This window comes from Sceloporus occidentalis, unplaced genomic scaffold (assembly GCF_023333645.1).
Source record: "Sceloporus occidentalis isolate IW3139 unplaced genomic scaffold, rSceOcc1.0.p SCAF_235, whole genome shotgun sequence".
Lineage (NCBI taxonomy): Eukaryota > Metazoa > Chordata > Lepidosauria > Squamata > Phrynosomatidae > Sceloporus > Sceloporus occidentalis.
In genome coordinates this window covers 1,179,174-1,202,152 of record NW_028317215.1, presented here as the reverse complement: position 1 = coordinate 1,202,152, position 22,979 = coordinate 1,179,174, and the positions used below count along the sequence as shown (strand labels likewise).

Sequence of the window (22,979 nt, the reverse complement as noted above, 5' to 3'; positions counted from 1 at the left end):
CAGAGGTGGTAGAGGGTAATACAGTGAGGGCATGCATGGGATAGACATACGGCTCCTGAATCTAAGACGAGACCAACGACTGATTAAGGTTTGAGTCTTTACAGCAGGAGAAACGGGCGACTAGACGGGGGCCGGATGGGGCCGATCTGCCGGCAGCTTCTGGGTCTGTATAATGAGAGCTGGCCAGGTTGTGGTGTTTGGGGTGAAATAACAGACAGGTGTGGGACGCGCCCTTCGCGGAAGGAATGCAGCCTCCCGGTTGGAACAATGAGGCAGAGACTGTTGTGCGCGTTGAACATTTGCTGGCAGGGAATGCGATCTCCGGCCGTTACTCATCGCTTCTGCACGCAGCGCCGTTCCGCAGCCCGTTAATAACCGGACTGAAGGTGGGAAGATCTGCGCGTCGCAAACAGACAGGTTTTTATATTTTTGCTTTTTTTTTTTAAATAAATAAAGGGACGTTAAATCCCCCCCCCCCCCCGAGCCCAAAACGGAAAGAGGGAGTCCGGCGTCCCAGGGGGTTTCTGAACTAAACATCTAAGAAAAAAATTAAGTTTTAGGAGGAACTTCCTGGTGATTGCATAAAAAACCCTTTCAGCTGTCAGCCATTTAGCAAGTCGGTGCCCTTTACCTGGGTCACATGACACGGACTGCGCTTTCTGGAGAAATTATGAGTGGGAAGTAATTTAACACAAATTACACATTAACCTTCAGAGCATAACCCCCCGCGCTGTATACAGTAATATAACCCCCCGCGCTGTATACAGTAATATAACCCCCAGCGCTGTATACAGTAATATAACCCCCCGCGCTGTATACAGTAATATAACCCCCCCGCGCTGTATACAGTAATATAACCCCCCAGCGCTGTATACAGTAATATAACCCCCCGCGCTGTATACAGTATATAACCCCCAGGCTGTATACAGTAATATAACCCCCCAGCGCTGTATACAGTAATATAACCCCCACGCTGTATACAGTAATATAACCCCCAGCGCTGTATACAGTAATATAACCCCCAGCGCTGTATACAGTAATATAACCCCCAGCTCTGTATACAGTAATATAACCCCCCAGCGCTGTATACAGTAATATAACCCCCAGCACTGTATACAGTAATATAACCCCAGCGCTGTATACAGTAATATAACCCCCCAGCGCTGTATACAGTAATATAACCCCCAGCACTGTATACAGTAATATAACCCCCAGCGCTGTATACAGTAATATAACCCCCAGCGCTGTATACAGTAATATAACCCCCAGCGCTGTATACAGTAATATAACCCCCCAGCGCTGTATACAGTAATATAACCCCCAGCGCTGTATACAGTAATAACCCCCCCAGCGCTGTATACAGTAATATAACCCCCCAGCACTGTATACAGTAATATAACCCCCAGCGCTGTATACAGTAATAACCCCCCCAGCGCTGTATACAGTAATATAACCCCCCAGCACTGTATACAGTAATATAACCCCCAGCGCTGTATACAGTAATATAACCCCCCAGCGCTGTATACGGTAATATAACCCCCAGCGCTGTATACAGTAATATAACCCCCCACGCTGTATACGGTAATATAACCCCCCCACGCTGTATACGGTTATCTCGTAAAGGATAATTTAGGAACCCAAAGGGTCTCATTCCTGGTTATTGACTTTGAGAAAACTCTCTGCGTTTTGGCTGAAAGTCTCCGAAGAATCCGCTGGGGGGGGGGGGGGGGGCGCCGGTTCCTTTAGGTAATATTTCTGTGTGAAATCTCATTAAAAAAGATGGGCAGAGAATTCCAGTTAATTTATTTTTAATGCACCGCGTTAGGAAAGAGACTTACGAGCCTCCATCGGTCCGGAGCGGGTGATTCAGGGAGAAGAATCTCGATTTATTCTGACTTTCTGCTCCGGTGGGATGCTTCGAATTGAGAGATAATAATAATAACTCATAATAATAACTAATAATGATTAATAATAATGACCAATAATAATAAATAATAATAATGACCAATCTGGATGTGGAGCCTCAATGTCTTCATTTCTGTCACCAATCATCACCGTTTTTAGTTGGTATAAAACGAGTCATTTTTTTGTCCATTTATCTGCTTTTCTTTCTGAAAACCGGTCCGAGAATCTTCCGTGAAGTGAAATCGTTTGATGCGGTAGAATGCTCTTTCTTTTCCTATTCGGCCCCATCAGTCCTTGTTTTCAGGAGCCGTATGCCTACCCCATGCGTGTTTAAATTCCCTCACTGCATTAACCTCTACCACATCTGCTGGGAGGCTGTTCCACTTATCTACCACCCTCTCAGTAAAGCACATTACATTGTAATCATCCTATGGTCTCCATAATAGAGCGGCAGAGATTGGAATTAGAAATGAGTTTAATGCCTGTGGCGATGTCGGGATCTGCTTCATTCTGTCTCAGTACGGGTAGTTTGGGAAACCCCAGTTTTCCCCCCAAAGGGTTAACTGAAACCCAGGCGCTCCGGTGTCGGCACCGGCCCATCTCCCTGACCGGCCCCCGCAGACAGCAGCCTTTATCTAGAAGAATCCGCTGTTACTATGCGAGAGTTTCTGTTTCTCCCGAGGACACCGCATTCTGACGGTGGAATCCGGTCAGACCCGTTTCCCCGGCTCGGGCTTCTCCTCCTATTGTCTCGTTGATGATCTCTCTCTCCTCTCTCTCTCCCTCTCTCTCTCCCCCTTTGTTTCACCTGCTCCCCTCTTGGCGCCTCCGTCCCTTTAGTTGGGTCGGTTTGGGTAACTTTTGGGCAATATTTCTGCGCCAGACGCGGCTTTTCGGACTCGTTAATCCCAAATAAAGGCCTCCGGTGATTATAGGAAGTATTCGAGAATAAAAAAAATAAAAAATTGGGAAAATCTGGATTATAAGCGGTGATCGGTCGGAACAGACATTCCCGGGATAATTGTGCTTATATTTCCTATATTGGGATGATGGGGATAAGAGTGGAAACGCCTGCAATGCCCATCATCATTCTCACGTTTCTATCTCTTTCTCTCTTGATCACTCTTCATTCTTTCTCTTTTTTACCTATTTTATTTATTTTTCTTTGTTTTCATTCTTTTTTTCCCCTCTTTTCTCCTTCTGTTTTCATTGTTTTGTTCTTTTTGTTTTCTTTCACTCTCACTCTTTTTTTTTCTTCTCTCTTGTTTCATCTTTCTCCATTTTCCCCCTTTTTTTCCCCTTTTTCCCTCTCCCTCCTGCTCTCTCTTTGCGTGGTGGGATTTCCAGACCATTCGCATGCTGACTCATTCATTCATTCATTCATTCATATTCTAAGCATTAGAGGCGCATCACCCGGTTTGTAAGGGTTTTTAGGGGTCGCTCCGCCATCTCTCTGGCCGGTAACGCTGACATTATGGCTCATTTTACATAAAGCTCTGTGTCTTTTTCCCCCCCTTCTGCATTGTTGGTATTAACCCCTCGGTGTCACAGTATCTTTTTTTCCTTCTGCATTGCTAGTATTAACCCCTCGGTGTCACAGTATCTTTTTTCCTTCTGCATTGCTAGTATTAACCCCTCGGTGTCACAGTATCTTTTTTTCTTTCTGCATTGCTAGTATTAACCCCTCGGTGTCACAGTATCTTTTTTCTTTCTGCATTGCTAGTATTAACCCCTCGGTGTCACAGTATCTTTTTTTCTTTCTGCATTGCTAGTATTAACCCCTCGGTGTCACAGTATCTTTCCTTCTGCATTGCTAGTATTAACCCCTCGGTGTCACAGTATCTTTTTTCTTTCTGCATTGCTAGTATTAACCCCTCGGTGTCACAGTATCTTTTTTTCCTTCTGCATTGCTAGTATTAACCCCTCGGTGTCACAGTATCTTTTTTCTTTCTGCCTTGCTAGTATTAACCCCTCGGTGTCACAGTATCTTTTTTCTTTCTGCATTGCTAGTATTAACCCCTCGGTGTCACAGTATCTTTTTTCTTTCTGCATTGCTAGTATTAACCCCTCGGTGTCACAGTATCTTGTTTTCTTTCTGCATTGCTAGTATTAACCCCTCAGTGTCACAGTATCTTTTTTCCCTTCTACATTGTTGGCATTACCCTTCAGTGTCACAGTATCTTTTTTTCCTTCTACATTGTTGGCATTACCCTTCAGTGTCACAGTATATTTTTTCCTTCTGCATTGTTGGCATTAACCCCGCAATGTCACAGTATCTTTTTTTCCTTCTGCATTGTTGGCATTAACCCCTCAATGTCACAGTATCTTTTTCCTTCTGCATTGCTAGTATTAACCCCTCAGTGTCACAGTGACTTTTTTGGGGTTTTACTTTCCTGATAATTTCTTTTGTATTTGAGATCCGGGGCGCGGGTGACTGCCCTGGGGGCATCTCTCAGCTCTGGTGAGGTTTTGCGGAGAGTCACTACCTGGAATGTTTGCTGAATATTTTCCTCGGTATGTCATTTATTTATTTTTCACATAGCTGAGGAAATCTTCAATCATTAACCGACACCTCTGATCTCAGAAAAATAATACCGATAGCGGCTGTCACGTTCAGAACTCCCCCAGTCATCTGCAGAATGTCACAATTTATTTTTTGTGTTTAAATGAATTCTGTATTTAAACATTTAAAAAGGAACAAGAAGAGCCCCGAAATGTCTCGTGCGGAAATATTTCTTGACATTTTTTAAAACTGTCATGCTTGGTATTTTTACCGAATTTTGACATTTATTAGACACGTCTGACAGCCCAACCATCGGTCCCCTGGACCTCCTGACATACAAATGGAGATCTATAAATGTATTGCCGACCCCTAGAGGTCTCGTGATGAATTAGAGACTGCTGGCAGTTATTGTAGTCTCCACGCGACATCTCAGTGCTGAGGGGCAATTATATGAGCATTTAACAACCTACCAACCAATAGCAAAAATACTTTACACTGCAATCGAGTGAATCTTTTCTTTAGTCCGCGTTGATTTTATTGGGTCCACGTACAAAAAGATGTAAAGTTACTTAAGATTTGGAGATCTCAGAGGTCTCTTTTTGGTCCGGCCGTATTAACCCAAGAGAAAATTGATAGAAAAATGTTGAGACCTCAGAGGTCTCTTTTTGAGATCCATCTGAGGAAGAGACCTCTGAGGTCTCAACATTTTTCTATCAATTTTCTCTTGGGTTAATACGGCCGGGTTGTTTCAGTCGAAGTTTCTGCTTTTCTTGTTTCCTTGAAGAAAACCTTGAGCTGCCTCCTTTCATTCTCATTCTGATCAGACCGCCATTTACATTTAAATTGTGAAGCATTTTGTTGTTGTTGACTTAATTAGTTATTCATTCAGAAGAGGTAAACAGAGCGCGCGCGTCACCCGTTACCGATTAGCATGCGCCGCCTCGCTGCTCGGTCGACATCCCTGGGCTGGCAAATTAAACCCTTTAAGGAGCTTTAATAGAATCGATCAGTCATTGAATTCAAAGTTGGGGTTTATGAAGTTACTGAAGCTGTATCAAGTTGGCTTTAACTCTTAATCTGCTGGAATCTGCTTCTCCTGAGTAGTGCTGTCTGCTCTATCATTATACTATATACAGCGCTGGGGGTTATATTACTGTATACAGCGCTGGGGGGTTATATTACTATATACAGCGCTGGGGGTTATATTACTGTATACAGCGCTGGGGGGTTATATACTATATACAGCGCTGGGGGTTATTTTACTGTATACAGTGCTGGGGGTTATATTACTGTATACAGTGCTGGGGGGCTATATTACTGTATACAGCGCTGGGGGGTTATATTACTGTATACAGCGCTGGGGGTTATATTACTGTATACAGTGCCGGGGGTTATATTACTGTATACAGCGCTGGGGGGGTTATTACTGTATACAGCGCTGGGGGGTTATATTACTGTATACAGCGCTGGGGGGTTATATTACTGTATACAGCGCTGGGGGTTATATTACTGTATACAGCGCTGGGGGTTATATTACTGTATACAGCGCTGGGGGTTATATTACTGTATATAGCGCTGGGGGTTATTACTGTATACAGCGCTGGGGGGTTATATTACTGTATACAGCGCCGGGGGTTATATTACTGTATACAGCGCCGGGGTTATATTACTGTATACAGCGCTGGGGGGGGATTATTACTGTATACAGCACTGGGGGGGGGTTATTACTGTATATATGAGACTTCACCTTTTAATTCCCTTTGTAACATTCCCCTCGCCCCGTTCTTGTTTCTTGGTAAGAATTTCGTCTCTCCATAAATCAGTTTTATTGGCGATGTTTCCATCGATCTGTTAAGATGAGCTGATAAATCACACCGGGGAACGTCGATACCTCCGGGTCCCAAAATATAGAAATGTTTAATAATGACAACTCTTTCAATGCAAAAAGATCGATTATAAACGTGACTCTGCATTCCTGCGCCGGATGCGCTCCGTCGGCTGGCGTTACGGGAAGAATTCATAAAACCCTTTTTCATTCATTCAGACTTAAATCAAAGTAAAAAACTGCTTCCCGTTTAGGAATGATAAAGGTTTGCTGGTCGTGGCCGGGGGGGGGGGGGGGGGGATCTTGACCCGTTTTACTCGGCTGACATAAATATCTGTCCTTCCCGACGTCTATAAATCTTCCGAAGTGCGTGAATGAGAGCGTTACCTAAAGTGACTGTTAAATGGACGGTTTGAAGGCGAATACCTGGCAGCTTCCAGCCAGCAGATTCTTCTCTGCTTTAGTGCAGGTGGTTGGGACAGAGGGCTACGGTTTAGTATATGTGCATAATGGCTTGGGAAAGTATCAGACCGCCATGTGAAAGAATAATGGAGACGCTCCACAAAGCTTTAAACCAAGGTTCCCATGGGGCGAGATGTATCCCCTTTAACCGGTTGCAAAGGGTATGAAGACATAAGAACTAAGCTATGAATGGGTTAATAATGAGACATTGCCTGGTCCTACAACCTGAATAAAACAGGAATGCTGTCCGCCCAACGGAATTCCCTGAAGGTTCTGGATGTGTATAAGAGGGTGGTAGATAAGTGGAACAGCCTCCCAGCAGAGGTGGTAGAGGCTAATACAGAGACATGCATGGGATAGACATACGGCTCCTGAATCTAAAACGAGACCAACGGCAACAAGGTTTGAGTCGCTAGAGCGGGAGAAACGCGCGCACGTAGGCCGGATGGGGCCGATCTGCCGGCAGGTTCTATATTTCTGTGTGTGTTTTTCCCTGAAATGCCTTGAATGCTCTTAAGGGGGTCTTTACTCCAACTTTACAAACGGGCAAGAAAGCGTCATCCAGTTGAGTAAATCCCCCCCAAAACATGGAGTTATTTATAGCTATAGATGTCAAATCTGTGATGTGGCCGTTCTGCCCACGCGTTTCGCCGCGGGAGGCTCTCTGATTTCCAGCCCCGCGCGTTCCGTTCATAAACGTCGTGTTCGGATTCAGAATATTTGGAGCTGCGGATATTAGTGGTTTTCCAGCGATCCGCAGCACGCTCCGATAACGCGTTTCCTGTGGAAAACCAATTTTTATGCCCATTATAAAAAAATCTGCATTTTTATCGGATACGGCGTTTCGCTTCATTAACTTCCCATCGCTGTAAAGATCTGATGATCTGTGAGCCGCGGTGCGGCCGTGGCTTGTGCCGGAGACCCGCGATGCCGCGTTACCGATGGTCTTTATGTGGGTATCGAGAGCTTTGAAGTTCTAAAATCGACCAGAAATAGTCCGACCGACCAGATAATTCCGCGTTATTTTCATTACAAGCACAAGATTTAATTTTGGTTCCACTTGTAGGGTTTTCCCTGCTTTTCACGTCTTTTATTCCCACCGTTTTATCGGCACCTTGGCGAGCGGGCTGAAGGTTGAGAACCGGAATTCTAACACCCGTTCTGCAACAATCAATGATTTAACCCATTCCGTATTGATTATTTATCATGATCGTATAGTAATCGGGGGCGTAACGATATCTGTATACAATGTATCTGTCTTCCTGGATTGTTGTAAATATTTATATGTAAGATTTTACATAAATCAAAACCCATATGTCAGTCAGACGGTTTATAGTTATGTTAAAGGTTATTTAGCGATTACACTAAAACTGCTGCGCTCGTAAATGTTTCCAAGGAGAACGTTCCACGCGCCCGTGAGATGATGATGCTGATGGTTTAATTGCCCCGCGTGATTAGAGCGGCACATAGCGCCTAAATTCCTTAGCGGACTGTGAAGTTACTCTGCGGGGTCTGTACTTTAAACAAGTGTTACGTAGTTAGTTTTATAATTCCATAAAATATGGTTGGTCCTACACCGCTTCCCAAATGTATCTGTTGTTGAGAATCGCTGTGTGCGTCAAGTGGCGCGAATGCAACAAATAAGCATTGGATCTGCAGACCTGGAGCCGCCGTTGCTGTCAGTCGCTGTGATATTTTGGGCGATTTTCCCCGTTCACCACACTGTGCTGATGCTTTATGGCGATGCTAATGAAGTCCGTTGCTCCATTGACTTTCATTAGTCAGAGAGTCAGGCTAGGTGATTTCGACTAAGGTATTCTATTGTTTCCCACAGGCAGTATGTTAAGGAGTGAGGGTGTTTGTTTAGTAGACCGGGCTCAGATAACGGGGCGAGGATTTCATAACCCATAACATATTCCGGTGCTTCATTTACATAACTTGTCCCTTAATTAAGAGACCTGCCTGTTAGTTTGATGCTGAACCAAAGATGTCCGAAAAATACCCTAAAATAATATCGCGATGCTGTGTTTTTATGGTACCGTTACGTCTGTTATTCCATTTAAATGAAACAATAATTACATAATTTATAATAAATTATTCCCTTATTAATGAGATGCACTGCAGTAATATCCATTCTCTCTCCCTACTTGTAGCTATAGAATAATTCCTCCACCAGCCGCCCCCAACTCTCACTGCTGGGTTTTAATCTATTCTTTTCTGCTGCTTTATAGTTTTATATTTGCCATGGAAACCTTTCAAACGCCTTTTTATTATTTTAATATTATTATTAATAACCTCATTTGTGTTTGGAACGCACAAGAACAATGAGCAATCGCTTAATCCGGAGCCGCTTTCTAAATTGTTATTTTATACAGAGTACCACGCGCTAAATAAACCCAGAAAAAGGCTCTTTCTGCGTTGATTTATATTCTTCTTGTGTCCAAAATATCTATATTTTTTTTTTTTTTTTTTTCTACTTGGCCTGAAGAGAAATTAAAATCCTCTTGAAAGGCATTTAATATCACGATGACAAAAAAGGCAGTTAAATATAATTATACCCTTAGTCCCTAAAATGTTCTTAATGGCTTCCAAGTATTTGCTTTTTACTAAAAAATATGTAATATTTTATCCTTTTCCGGATCCTGAAAATGTTGACTTTCCCCGTATATTATCTTGTCCAGCTTTTATTATATTTTTGATGTTGCTATATATTTTTATTTATTATTATTATTATTTAATATTTTTTATTATATGTTTGTTTTTATATTATCTCGTATGATTTCAAAAATAATTTGCAAGCATTCGACTGGTTACCAAGGACAAAAATTGACGGTTGTTGAAATTTAGTCTGAAAGTACATAAAAACCTAAATAATTTCCCAAAATATTCACAATGCCCCCCCCCCCCCCCCGCTTTGCTTATACTTTGTAATGACTCTACATTAAGCTGGGTGGTTACAGTGAGTGTTTTGTTTGTTTTTTGGGTGGGTTATCTGTACCGTTTACTATCAATATAGATAACAAGAAAATCAAATGAATTTAATTCCATGTTGGAATCTGCTGCATGGGAAACCGGTTTATTTCTGAGACAAAGCTTAGCGATCCACGTTATTTGTGCATAATTTTTCGTACGAAATGCTTTTCCATCAATGCGGCCTTTGTCTTTCCCACGGGAATCCCTCGGTAGAAAAAAAAAAATCCCTATTAAGTCAATTATTAAGTATTAATTGGGTTTTGTGTCCCTGCCAGCGCAGGAGGGAGCGCACCAACCAAGTCGTATTGTTTCGGGATGTGAAAAATATTCCGAGTCTCTGCCAGGAAGCCGCCGGCTGCCAAGTGATTTGAGGGAACAGGATTTTCCAGTTTCTGAACAAATAGCAAAACCGGTAAAGTATAGGAATTCCTCCATGATTATGGCCGCTTAGTGTCTGTAAATACACGTTTTCTCATTCAAAATGCTAATCTTCAGTACCCCACACCTGGGGGCTTTGCAAGGGCATAACTAGAAGCCATAGGGGCCTGGTGGACCCCCAGACTTCACTAAGTATGTCCCACAGTGCCAGCTTGGCCACCAGTTTGTCAGTGCCAAATTTGTACCCAAACAGCTTGCCTGTGCCATCTTTGTCCCTAAACTGCATGCCGGTGCCATCTTAGCCCCCAAACAGCTTGCCGCAGCTAGCGGCTTTTAAACGGGCAGCCGCAGGGTTCTCCTGGCTCCCTAGCAGGGGGTCTAGAGTGACCCCTTTGCATGTAAATGCTGCACCCCTGGGCCTTTGCTTATGCATTACAGGCTCGGTCTGTTCTACTTTGGAATTTTAACTAAAGTCAATTTAGACAATTTGTGTTGTCTTTAAGAATTGTAACCTTTATTTTGTGATTATTTTAAGCGGCTCTTCCCTTTTCTTGACTATTAAGGAATTACAGAACGTATTGCCCCACCAAACACCTTGAAGCATTCGGTTCTCCTATCCTGTTTTTATTATCTGCGTGACTTTTATTACCGCTGGGTGTAATCATTAAACCCGCCCGGTCTCTGTATTTAAAGGCATTCTCGTGGATAGGACTATTTTGGCAATTAAGATACGGTCTACGCGGAAATTGTTTTATCGACTTTTTTAGTAGAAAAAGTCGTGGCCGCAATAGGAATTTAATTTGGTCTTTTCTCCAACAACTTTTAATGTAATTAGAAATTCCGTAAAAGGAACTAATGATTTCTAACGCATCGGTTAAGGGCGGCAGCTGGCGGAGTACGACGAGGAAGCATGGAGGTGATTGCCGGAGACCCGATGCTGTCTGGCGAGCTTGTAGGATCGCCTGATTAATTTATTCAACACCAATTCTCCGATTCATTTCAGAATGAATTAACTAATGGCGAGAGAGCGTCCGGAGAGGACCCATTTGGCCCGCCTGGTCTGCCTGATTTTCCTGTTGAAAACACTCACTTTCTGACATGTTGCAAAGGAAACTGAAACATTTTAATCTACATGTTCTGTACTGGTTAAAATTAGCAATTTCTGCCCCCCCCCCGAGGCGACATTCGGGGAAACCTCGCTGGATATGCTATACGTAATGCAGCACAGGCTCGCTGCGGTTGGCGAGGCAAAATGTTTCAACTCTCCAACAACCTCGCCATTTAGTGAATAAACCCCTTGAGGTCCCCACTTTATTATAGGAGCCTTAGAAGTGGCCCTAAAGAAACTTAAACAGACGCTCAGGCTAAAAGGGCCAGAAGGTTCTTACCAGATTCTTTGTTTCTAAGTTATGACGTTTTACGAGTTACAGGCGAGGGTGTGCAATGACATCACTAGACAATAGGAACAACAATCTGTCCACCTTATTATAACACACGGTGGAACCGGCCAATATTCTATAAATCATAGAATTGGGTAACAGCAGACCCCGTACTGGGCATCGGATCCTCTTTTAGCCCTTACTGCAGGCGCTGTTCTCGTTATGCAGCCCGGATCGTTACGTCGTCCCCGTTTACTCCGAGCGAGGCTTAAAAAGATCGATAAAGTCATAGAAGTACATTTTTTTTCATCTTTTTTCCCTAACTGGCATAAATCCCAGCCGGGGGGGGGGGGGTTAGGGGGAAGCCCATGAATTATCCCGCTGGCAAAACTTTCACTCCTCGAGCCCGTAAAACATTTCTGTCTCCAATTTCCCTGCCGTTTATCCCGAAAAAAGACTTATTGCTAAAAACCAGTGACGTGAAACGCTAAATTCTGAGTATTATCGTTCTGATTTATAGGTCTCTCCACCGCGCAGGATTCTAAACGTATTCCTGAAGTCCTTGAATGTCGCCCGTTTTTTCCTGACTTTAGATCTTAATCAGTCCTTGTCTCGTATGTGACGTCGTACGATGAGTTTACATCAATGGAAAACGCAATGGGGGGGGGGGCGATCAGAAGAGCTCTGAGTAACATGGCAAAAATTTCCTAATCTTCAAAAAGAGATGCTGATTTTTTTATCTTTACCGAAATTCAAAAAATTCCTATAATTCCTATTCCAAAAACTGTAATTATTTATATAATCGCAGTTCCAACTACTGAGTCGATTGGGTTTTTTCTTATTTTTCATTCTTTTTTTTCTTTTTAGCCACAACCAGCGGACGACGACGTTCAGACACCCCGTGACGGGAGAGATTTCCCCCGAGAATTCCGAGTTTGATTTACGAGAAGGGTAAGCGCGTTTCTTTCCAATACGTGGTTTATCCGCCGAATCCCGAGAGCGAATGGATCTGATGGTGGATTTTCTTATCTCCGATCCCTGCATTCGTAGGAAATCTATAAAATGCCAATAAACGCATCTTCGGAGCCAAATGCGTGCAGAGAAAATATATTTAATGCTTTTTGTAGGAGCCGCGGGAGCGTTCTGTGCACCCCCCCCCTTAATGTAAGTGAATGCGTCACCGGCGCTTCATTATTTCATATTGTTATGATCCTGTGGATTTAATGGGGGCGGCCGGGGGCCACGGAACAATAAAGTGCTGGAAAGAAAGCCTTTTCTGGTAAAATACGTATCGTGTTCATAAAATCTGCTTCCGTTATTGTTTCTGTAATCTGCGCCTGCTGGTTTTTTTTAGGTGGTTCTTACGGAGACCACGACTTGCAAGAAAAAAGGGGGCAAAAAGACAAAAAAACATAACAATGTAGGGTGGCAAACAATACGTCAGCGCGATGTGTATAATTCCGCAATTTCTTTTCCTACTGATGAAGCCAAAGTGTGGCGAAACGCGTCGGGGACATTATTCTGCGATTTTGCATGTTTTATATATATATATATAATATAATTTATATATATAATCAATATACCTTATATATATATTCTTGGCAATATAGTTTTATATATTTATTCCAGCTGTGATATAGCAGGGGGAAAAAAATCTGCCCCATTCACCCTGAGACCGGGGTAAAAACCCTGAGAAACTGCACATTCGCCGTTAGATTTCGGTAAAAACTTTGAGAATCTGCCCATTCGCCCCAAAGCCTTTGAAATTGGTGTAAATACCCTGAGACGCGGGGGCAACACCTGAAAGCTCCAATGTACGAGTAAAAAGTTGCGGGTCTCTAGTGATCGATCTGTGTGTAATTGAATCAAGGCTGCTCAACTCTCCGAAGACATTTTGGGTTTTGCGTTTAAATCCCTGCTTCGGCACAGGTGAATGATTCTGCGGTGATGCTCGTTTAGATAACTGTTTTCTGGAACTTGCCAGAGTTGGCCGAGGCGGGTAAGTCATTTGTTACCACGGACACTTTCCTCTCGGCGTCTTGGCAAAAGCGGCCATTATCCTTTCCCTGGACGGGTCTCTGGTGCTTTCGTTATTAATCCTCATTCATCACAGAACAGACATTCATTCCCTCGCAGTCCCTCCTGCAGCTGCAGCTCATTAACTGACGTGGATGCGGCCAAAATGCCCCATATCTGATGATCGGGACACGTGGGGGGGGGGTAATGATCCCGCCGGCTGATCCTATACCAAGAAACTCGGTGGTCTCTTTCTCAAGTGTTATAGAGGAGCATTAAATCATCATCTCCATTGGTTTTAACAAAGTGAATGAAGCCTGTGGATTGTCGCGCATGCATACATTTGTGTCTCTGGGATTGGATTTAGGGTCGGATAATCGGGGTCACCGGGCAGCCGACGCACTAAAAGCCTTCGCATTCGTTTTTATTTTTTGATGGCTGACCTTGTGTTGCCGCGGCTGCTGGGAGGCAGCTTCAGATTGCCTGGGTGACGGATTGCTGTTATTTTCCGGCACATTTCCCCGCGCGCGTTTTATGCTTTTATTTTTTTCCTGTTGTTGTTCTGGTAATTGCAGCCGATGGAGCCGCTACGCCACCCCGGGAGAGGAACCTTGTTTTGCTTCATCCGTCCTACCGGTTACCATGGCATCACAAGCCGGAATAACAGAGCACCTGGGATCCGGAGCGCGCATGTTCCCGCTTCTCAGAGCGCATAGTGGTTTAAATGACAGACGCCGGGCAGGGGCCTCGTGGAATAACTCCCTCCGCTTGCTGGTGTTTGTGAGACCCCCAGATACGCCCTGAGGACAGCTGTAGCCCAAATTCAGGACCTCTTACCCCCAATTAAATGCATCATCCCGATCCTGGGGAAATAACTTTGCGTAAAGTCTTACATCATTCATTGTTTTTCAGGGAATTCTTAAATATCGCTTTTTAGTGAATAAACCCCACCGCCTCCTTCAGGCCCCAAACTAAAATTCAACACAGATATTTTATAATTTTCTTAGTATTATTTTGTCATTTGTTACCGGTTTACGTTTCAATAATATTAAGAAACGTTTACTGCTTTTCTAAGCCCTTATAGCGAACGTGAAATGCGTGGGGTAAATGCAATCGGGGGGGGGGGCGGTAACGATTTGTAGAAACGTCTGAATGACGTTTATTTTTAATTTATTCGGTCATTAACTGCGTAGCGACGGTTCTCATCTCCGATGCATCTGAAATAAAACGTCTTCTTTCCCTCGTTTTCTGGAACCTGAGCCTGTGTGTGATTTTTTTTTTTTGGGGGGGGGGGAAATTAATAGGTTTTTAATTAATTAAAGATTGAGACGGTTTTTATTTAAGGCCGAGCTCTGTGACTGGCAGCTGCCCCTCCCCCGTTACACAAGGAACAGATCGGCAAATAATACTTAATTTCATCCAAATTCTAGTTTTTTTGTTTTGGTTTTTTTTTGGGTCCATCTGCCTAATTAAATAGATTTAGAAAAAAAACACCAGTCTGTTTTTTTTCTTTTTCTTTAAGCGTATTTTACAAAATCCAGTTTTAATCATTTAACTGTTTCACGTCACCCTACGAAATTCTTAATTTATTAATTACTTTTTGTTTTGAACAGCCCCCCCCCCCCCCGGTTAGTAAATGACACCCCCCTTATGGAGCTTCACATCTTAGTAACTTTAGAAGGATACAAAAAGTTGACCCCTAGACAGCGAAGAAATAATTCTGCTGGGTATAACGGGATACCTGCTGGCAGATCGGCCCCATCCGGCCCCCGTCTGGTCGCCCGTTTCTCCCGCTGTAAAGACTCAAACCTTAATCAGTCGTTGGTCTCGTCTTAGATTCAGGAGCCGTATGTCTGTCCCATACATGTTTTATCCACTCGCTGTATTACCCTCTACCACTTCTGCTGGGAGGCTGTTCCACCTATCTATTCATATGCCTCATACATGTTTTATCCCCTCGCTGTATTAGATTCTGCTTATTAAAAACGATTAAGTTGCTTTAATTGAATAACTGCTACAAGTAACTGTCGGGCGGATGAGTTTTGGAGAAATGTTGTCCTAATGAGCCGTCTGAGAACGGAAGGCTTTAGTTTTATAAATGACGCCGAACGCCGTCGGGCTATTTATAGGCTCCTTTCTCTCCGTGTGTCGGCGCCCGCTGTACGGTAGAAGCGTTTGAAAAGTTGTGCTGGGTCTTCTCCCCTGTTTAGAAAACAAGGCCCGTTAACTCTTAAGGTACCGGAGAAGAAGGCGGAAGTCCTGTGACGGGTAAACCTTGGGGCGGACTGGATTTGTTGGGCGTCCGGGGGGCCGGTAGACTTTATAAGGCGGGTTTGTGGGGTTTTCAGAGAATGATGATTGGCCGCATTCTGGGTTATAACGGGATCGATTCATTAAACAGCGTTTAGAATGTTGCGGCTCGTTGAGGACAGAGGTCCGCGTTCCGCCGCGTCTCTCCGCGTTCTTCTATAAACGCAGCGAACGATCGGGATGCTGCCGGGCGTCTGCCGGGGGGCATCAGGAGAGGACGGGGACCGTCGGAGGGAGACGCTCCTGCCGGTGCGGCACAAAGTCCCGCGTCGACTCATTTGTCTCTCTTCTCTCTCCAGGGAGAACTCGTTCGCATCTCACAAGCAGATGAACCAAAGACCTTCGAGTATGGTGAGCGAGACGTCCACGGCGGTGACCACCTCGACCGCGGAGGCCAGAGCGTTCCCCAAGGTAAGGAGGGGACGGCATGCCGCGGGGCGCGAAGATCACGGATGTGACAGTGATACATTGTATGTTAACGCGCTTTACCCGTCTCCGTGGATACAGGCTTAACTCTTCGAGCACGCCGCGCGCGGGGCATTTCCTCGGATTGCTTTTTTATGAAGATAACCTTGATGAAAAGTTAATTGCCACGGAATTAAAATCTACAGAAATTCATGTAAAAAAAGATGTTGAGGTTGCCTTAATAATAAAATAACACAGAAATTACCTTTAAATGACTTAAAGGAGCTAGAAAAAAAAAATGTACATTTTTAAAATCAAGAAAATATAACATTTGCCGGATCCGAGCGTCTGTTGGCACAAGAGAGAAATAAATCATTTAAAGGGTTAAAAAAGCTGCCGGCCGACTTCTGCCTGCAACTTTTTCCTGATTTTCCTGAATTTATTTACGAAGGAAAATGAGGAAGCGGCTCGATAACCGCCTGTCTCTGGAAACATTGTATCTCGGAAATGTTTAACGGGGGGGGGGTAGTGTATAATTACTATATTTTCTATAATTAATGTATAGGAGACGTCTTTCGTTGCCGCAGCACTTTGGCCGGTACCTGATGAGGGCAGATTGTTTAAATTTACTGCAATGCACCAGAATGAATCCACATCACACGCTGGCAGCGAGGTCTCCGGTCACCGGCTGGGGGGGGGGTTATAGGCAGTTAGCGTTTCGTGTTTCCGAGGGGGACGTCTGGAATGGCCCCCAAAACACTGGGAGGCTTTTTTCTCTCTGGGATTTTGGGCTGGATTTGCCGAATGAGTAAATGGTGCATCCATAGGGGCTTCAAACCCCTAAAACGTCGCCACCTTCTCATAGTATCCTGATATATATATATATATATATATATATATATATATATATACTGATCCTCTGCGCGGGGTTAAAGACGTATATTTATAGCGGGTTGTGAAGAGTCCCAGAGGACTCTTTAATATCGATCGCGGACAGCGCTGACGAAACATATTGTAATTGACTGGCATGAAGAGACGGGGGGGAGCGGTGGGTTGGTGCTGAATGGGTTCTGTTGGTGTTTATTGGGTTTTATTAGTGAAAAGCTGAAGAATCGGATCATTCAGGTCTATGCATTCACGCTTTTAGCCTGAGATTGGAGCGCATGGTACTTTAATATTTTCCCTTTGTTAATATATGAATAATAATAATAAAAAAAAGTACTTTGCTGGCACACTATGGGTTAAAAGTTGGCTTTTAACTGGCCCATTAATACATAATGAGAATCGCCTAAGTAAATGGGAACTCTCTTTTCAGACATGTCCAATAATGGCTATTTATAGCATAAAAATAAACCTCTCGCTTTTGCAACATTGTGTTTTGGTCTCTGTGATGTCATCAAACACCATGTGGCCAATGGGACGTCTTCCCTCGAAACATGAGTATAGATCCAATGCTTCTTCTCCTGCTTTATCCTAATAAAAACCTTCTAGTGTGAAAGTTTTATTCTAATTTTTAGATATATATTTTTTAAATCCTATTGATGAATCCGTCATAAAACCAAAGAAAACCCCACTTTTCAGGGAACGAAGCTGTAACTTTGTTACTCGTCCGCTAGACTTTGAAATGTTTTTGGACTGTGTAGGTAACCTGAAATGTTTAATATATTGAACGACAGACTTGATATTTTCATTAAATATTTAGGACGAGCGTCTTTTTCAGCTAATTGGATTAATTTTGGGGTTGGCCGCGCTGCTTTTATGCCACCATCGGTGCTTCAAAGAATATTTAGTAGCAACGCCAACGGATGAGATGAGGTTTAGAAGCCGGTGCTTTCTGAGCTCATTACCTGCATCTCGGAATTGGATGATTTGAGGTCCGTGTGGGAACCGTAAGACGCGCCGGCACTCGCCGCTGTACAGAACTGTGATAAAGCTGAATATTTTTACATAATCCTAATAATGAAAAGCCCCCCTGTCTCTGTGTGCTGCAGTTACCCTATATCCCTGATCTGTTACAGGCTCCCAAGTCAAGCAATAGAGTCTACAGCTTCGGCAAGAGAGACCAGTCCATAAAGCGGAATCCCGATGTTCCGGTCGTGGTGCGAGGCTGGCTATACAAGCAGGTACGCGTGCAGTGCATTTACCCCCCCTATCCTGGGTAAATCAAGTGCCCCCCCCACACACTCCACCGGGCTAATAAAAGGCATCTGATCCTTAAAGAGCTGGCTCCTTTACCGTACCTACTTTGTGTGAATGGACAATGTTCCCGTTACAGGACAGCTCTGGCATGCGGTTGTGGAAGCGTAGATGGTTCCTGCTCTCTGATTACTGTTTGTTTTACTACAAAGGTAAGAAAGTCCGCTTCGCAGTCCCTGTCGGGTTTTGAAGCCCAAGTCGCTTCTTAGATAAATTGTTCGCTGTCATCTAATTTAAGTGGCGGTGGTCGTCTGCCCATGGACTTAGAGCCAAACCGTTACTCCTACCGATGCATTTGTATGACCTTTACCAGTGGGTATCACAATGACCATCCCTAAAGCCAGGGTCTGGTCAGTAAACCCAAGCTTTGTAACTCCTGCTATTTTCAGTTTTTAACCCCAAAAATGTATATTGCCATATTTGTAAGTGGTGGCCTGAACGCATCTGCTAACATCTAAAGACCCCAGGCAATTTTAACTCTCGGTGGCCGGCCTACAGACTCGCTTTGGCCATTGGGTCCATTTGGGATCGTCCAATCTGTCATGGTGGCCCGTCCAATCTGTCATGGTGGCCCGTCCAATCTGTCATGGTGGCCCGTCCAATCTGTCATGGTGGCCCGTCCCTTGACTCACGTGTCCCTCTGATGGCTCCCCTGCCGACTGCACATCCGTGTTATAATTCCCTACTTTGTCCCGCAGACAGCAGGGAGGAGGCCGTGTTGGGCAGCATACCTCTGCCGGGCTACGTGATCTCGCCCGTGGTCCCAGAAGATCGGATAAACCGAAAGTATTCGTTTAAGGTACGACCATCAAACCTTTTCTTACATTTATCTGTAAAACCAATTTTTCCCACTCTTGTGACATTTGGAACACAAAGAAACAAATGACGGAAACTTTGTAGCATCAGGACTGCTCCAGAATATCTTGCTTCTTACCCAATGTTCCCGAGGGGATGATGGCGCCCTTTGAACTCCATTTTTCTGCTGATGTCACGCGATGACTCTGTTTACGTCTTGAAATGTCAGTTGCGGGGTCACGTAACTGTCAGGGCGCACAATATATAACCGACCGCAATGTACAGGAACGCAGCAATGGGTGAAATTTGGAGCCCATTTTTATTTATAACCCTGTTCAATTACTAAACGGGACTCCATGACCTAATTTTTATTGTGCCCGTAGAAGATACAAAGTGTCTATATATCGCAGCATCTCGATCACAAATGCCTTTAAAAGGTTTTTGGGTGCGTCACCCCTGCCCCTTTTGTCTCATCCATGCGCGAACCCTCATGCAGATGAGATGCTATAATTAGGAATTTGCATACCGCACCGCATGTCACAGATGGGATGGAAGCAGCATTGTTTACTCTGTTGATCTATACATGCCTTTGCAATACTAAAGGCAAAATGTATAGATAATTTTTATGATATAACATTAATTTATTATTAAATTATCAAAAGACTTTAAAATCGAGAAAAAAAAAATAAGGGAAAAAAAAAGTAAAAATAAATAAATATATATATATATATATATATATATATATATATATAATCTCTGTATCCTCCGTCTGGTAAAGGAATATACTTTCTTGCTTCTCTTGCTCGTATTCTGAGTGGTTGGCGCTTCCATTAGCGTTTGAGCATTAACCTCGTTTAGGATTATTAACGTGATTTAGTTCGATGCGCTGCACAAATTATAATTATTTTCCTTCTTTCGGTATCAAAAGACCCCCCCTCCCCCGAATAAATCTGATTTATTGCATTGAATGCGCTTTAATTGTCACGCTCGCTTCATGGTTACAAAGTTATTAAGGTTTGATGCTGCTTTTCGCACGGCTTTGTTCTGTGAAGTTAATGAAGTTGTGTGCGCGTCGCACAGATGGGGCTATTTATGCGATGGAAATAACTTTCCGCTCCCGTTCTGTCTCGTTGGAAAGAACAATCCGAATGAAGCGTTTTTTCTGTGGTTCTTGTGCTTAACATATGGCTTTCTCCAGGTAATGTCTTCTGGGTTATTAATAAAGACCGATATGTTCGGTGAACCCCCAGACTGCCGATCGGTTGCCAAAGTCTGGAGGAACTTGCCGCAAACACAAAGTGGACAAGTGAGGGAATGGAAGAAGGACTTATGGTTGGATGGAGTCCATAGTCAACTATGATCGCTGCCGATGAGAGTCGGTTGTAGCATACGTCAGAGGTGTATTCTGGCCTAGGCCATCTCTGCATAGGGCGCTCTATTGGGTGACAGGGCTGATGTGCCGCTGCTCAATGGTTGGTTATAAACAGGACCCCAGATGTCCCCAACCAGCCCACACAATGGAGGAGTGTGTCGAGCCAAGGGCAATGACAAATATAAATGGGTCGAGTCCTAATGTAAGCATATAAGAAAAATGGTGGTTTTGGCCAAGAGAAGCCTTTAGTCAAGGTTGACTTTAGCCTAGTCAAAGATGGAGAGTCACATGAGCTCTTAAGAGGCTTCTTCTTCACGTGGAAAAAGATGGATTGATTCCATCTGAAGAAGGAGACCTCTGAGCTCCCGAAAGCGAGGATGAAAGTCCTAATTAATTGTAAATCCTTCGTGGTTGGGAGATGATCTCATAATTTTGATGTTGTTGCTTTATCCGTTCTGCTGGAGGAAGGCCACTGGAAGGAGTTGGCGCGTACCCATGGGAAACCAGTACCGACTCCTGTGTTCAGATCACGTTACAAAGACATAGAACCAGACTGCAGCTTTACTGCTCTGCTGAGTGGTAAATCTCAGGACTGAGAACCTCGCTCAGGCTGGGTGACAGAAACTTTAAAATAAGCAAACGGCAGCCAATGAGAATCCCAGCTAACGTCCCATTGGCTGCACTTCTCGTTTGCTGCACAGGAAGTGCTCAGAAGAGTCGGTGCAGCAGCTTTTACTTCCCCCTTACGGTCAAAAAAACCAATGCATGCAAATAGACTTGTGAGCTGGGACCGGAAATTGTCCGGACGTTTCATTTGTTGCCAATTTTTTTTTTTGTTTGGATGAAAACAAAATTCATTGTTTTTATCCCCCCCCCCCACTCTCCTCCTCTCACTCACACGGAGACGGAGTGAGAGGATCATTTATCTGCTGTTGTTTGGTTACCCAGCCTGTCGTTTCTTTTGTATAAATTCCCGTCCCGTTTTGGATCGGCTCGCTGCATCCGGTTTAATCCCTCTAACGGGACACACAAAGCCTCGCATGCGCATGTAGAGCGCGGGGCTGTTTGTGAGCGGAGAGGGGATGGTCGGCCTCGGCTGAATTGCGTGTCAGCTCTTATTAATGATGTGTCCATCACGCGTCGGATAAGCCGTGTCCGGCCCCGGCACCTCCCTGTTTAATATCGAAGCCCCTGACGTTTCGGCTGTGTCTGCACCTCTCTGCAGCTCGTCTGGCGGGTAACGTTTTCTTCTTCCGCCCCAAGATGAATATAAAGGCCATTTATTACATTTAAGGTGCGTTCTAATCTGTTTGCTTAGTACCTTCCTGCAGATTTAGTAATAATATTTATTCTGTTTTTTTGGGGGGGGTCTATTGCATTGTCTTGCCTTCTAGTCTTTAAATGTTCCATTTTTGTGATATAAAAAGTTACAAAGTTATTATTATTTGTTAACACGCCGTATAAGCCTTTGCGTTCTAGAGAATTCCTTTGTTTTCCACCCTTGTCTAAAATTGCTTGAAAATGTAATATTTAATCCCAGTCGGTTTGTAAAATCTTAGTTTAGGTAAAATCCATCCGCCGCCCAGCGAGAAATGTTATCGCAATCTGTTATTCGAGTTGCGGATCCAAAAGGGTTAAACTTTATGGTCCAGAAGAAGTTCTACATTAATAATGAGCGTTCCCATTAAATATAAGCAACCTGCTCTGAACCGCATCCCTTTTTCTTGGGTTTCCAAATTATTCTGTGTTTCTGGAAGACTGGAGCTCGCTTGATTCAATTCTCTTGTTGGGGGTGAGATCCCCCCCGAGGCAATGGAACCCGGGGGAAGAGCGGACCGAGTTTTACCCGGGGGATCGCTGGAAGGATTTCACAATTAAACATTTATTTCCCAGAACAGATTTTTTTTCTGTCGCGATCTCGGAACAGTAATCATTTTGATGGGTCAATCGAGAGGTTAATATCGGTAACAAACTTTCAGTATAGTGTGGGGGGAATCTATCTAACAAAAAAAATAAAATACAAAATGGCGGCCGCGTGATCCACTAATGGGTCTGGTTTTGCCTTGCAGGCTGTCCACAATGGGATGCGGGCGTACATCCAGCAGAAACGCTCTATAATTGGATCTCACCAGGATCACGACGGGATGCGGACGTACTACTTCGGCGCCGAAACGCAGGAGGATATGAACGGGTGGATCCAGGCGATGAACCAGGCGGCGCAGATGCAAGCGACCGAGGCGACCAAAAAGCAAGTGCGGGGCTGACGCGTGGTGGGCAGACGCCATCCCATCCTGACTAGTGGTCTATGGACCCTCAGGGTCTTAACCCCACAGGACCCTTCTCCTGGAAACTCGGGCGCCTCTCAGCCTGTTGCTCTGGGCTGAGCGTGCGCTCCTGTGCTGGCCGTTTGCCGTCTCTCAGACTTACGGGCTAAAAAAAAGAACAATAGGGGGCTTTGTC

At 44.2% G+C, this 22,979-nt stretch overlaps 1 protein-coding gene across 1 annotated transcript in view; it reads left to right on the top strand.

Moving 5' to 3' along the window:
- The first annotated feature begins 7,622 nt into the window (after positions 1 to 7,622).
- Positions 7,623 to 22,979, top strand: part of LOC149276535 (pleckstrin homology domain-containing family A member 7-like) — a 34,940-nt gene continuing 19,583 nt past the window's right edge. The window contains exons 1-8 of the mRNA XM_089503558.1: positions 7,623 to 7,651; positions 7,762 to 7,885; positions 12,234 to 12,376; positions 16,051 to 16,162; positions 18,175 to 18,279; positions 18,432 to 18,504; positions 19,051 to 19,151; positions 22,589 to 22,773. Of these exons, the coding sequence (XP_089359684.1) occupies positions 7,623 to 7,651; positions 7,762 to 7,885; positions 12,234 to 12,376; positions 16,051 to 16,162; positions 18,175 to 18,279; positions 18,432 to 18,504; positions 19,051 to 19,151; positions 22,589 to 22,773 (872 nt within the window). The remainder of the gene's footprint in view (positions 7,652 to 7,761; positions 7,886 to 12,233; positions 12,377 to 16,050; positions 16,163 to 18,174; positions 18,280 to 18,431; positions 18,505 to 19,050; positions 19,152 to 22,588; positions 22,774 to 22,979) is intronic.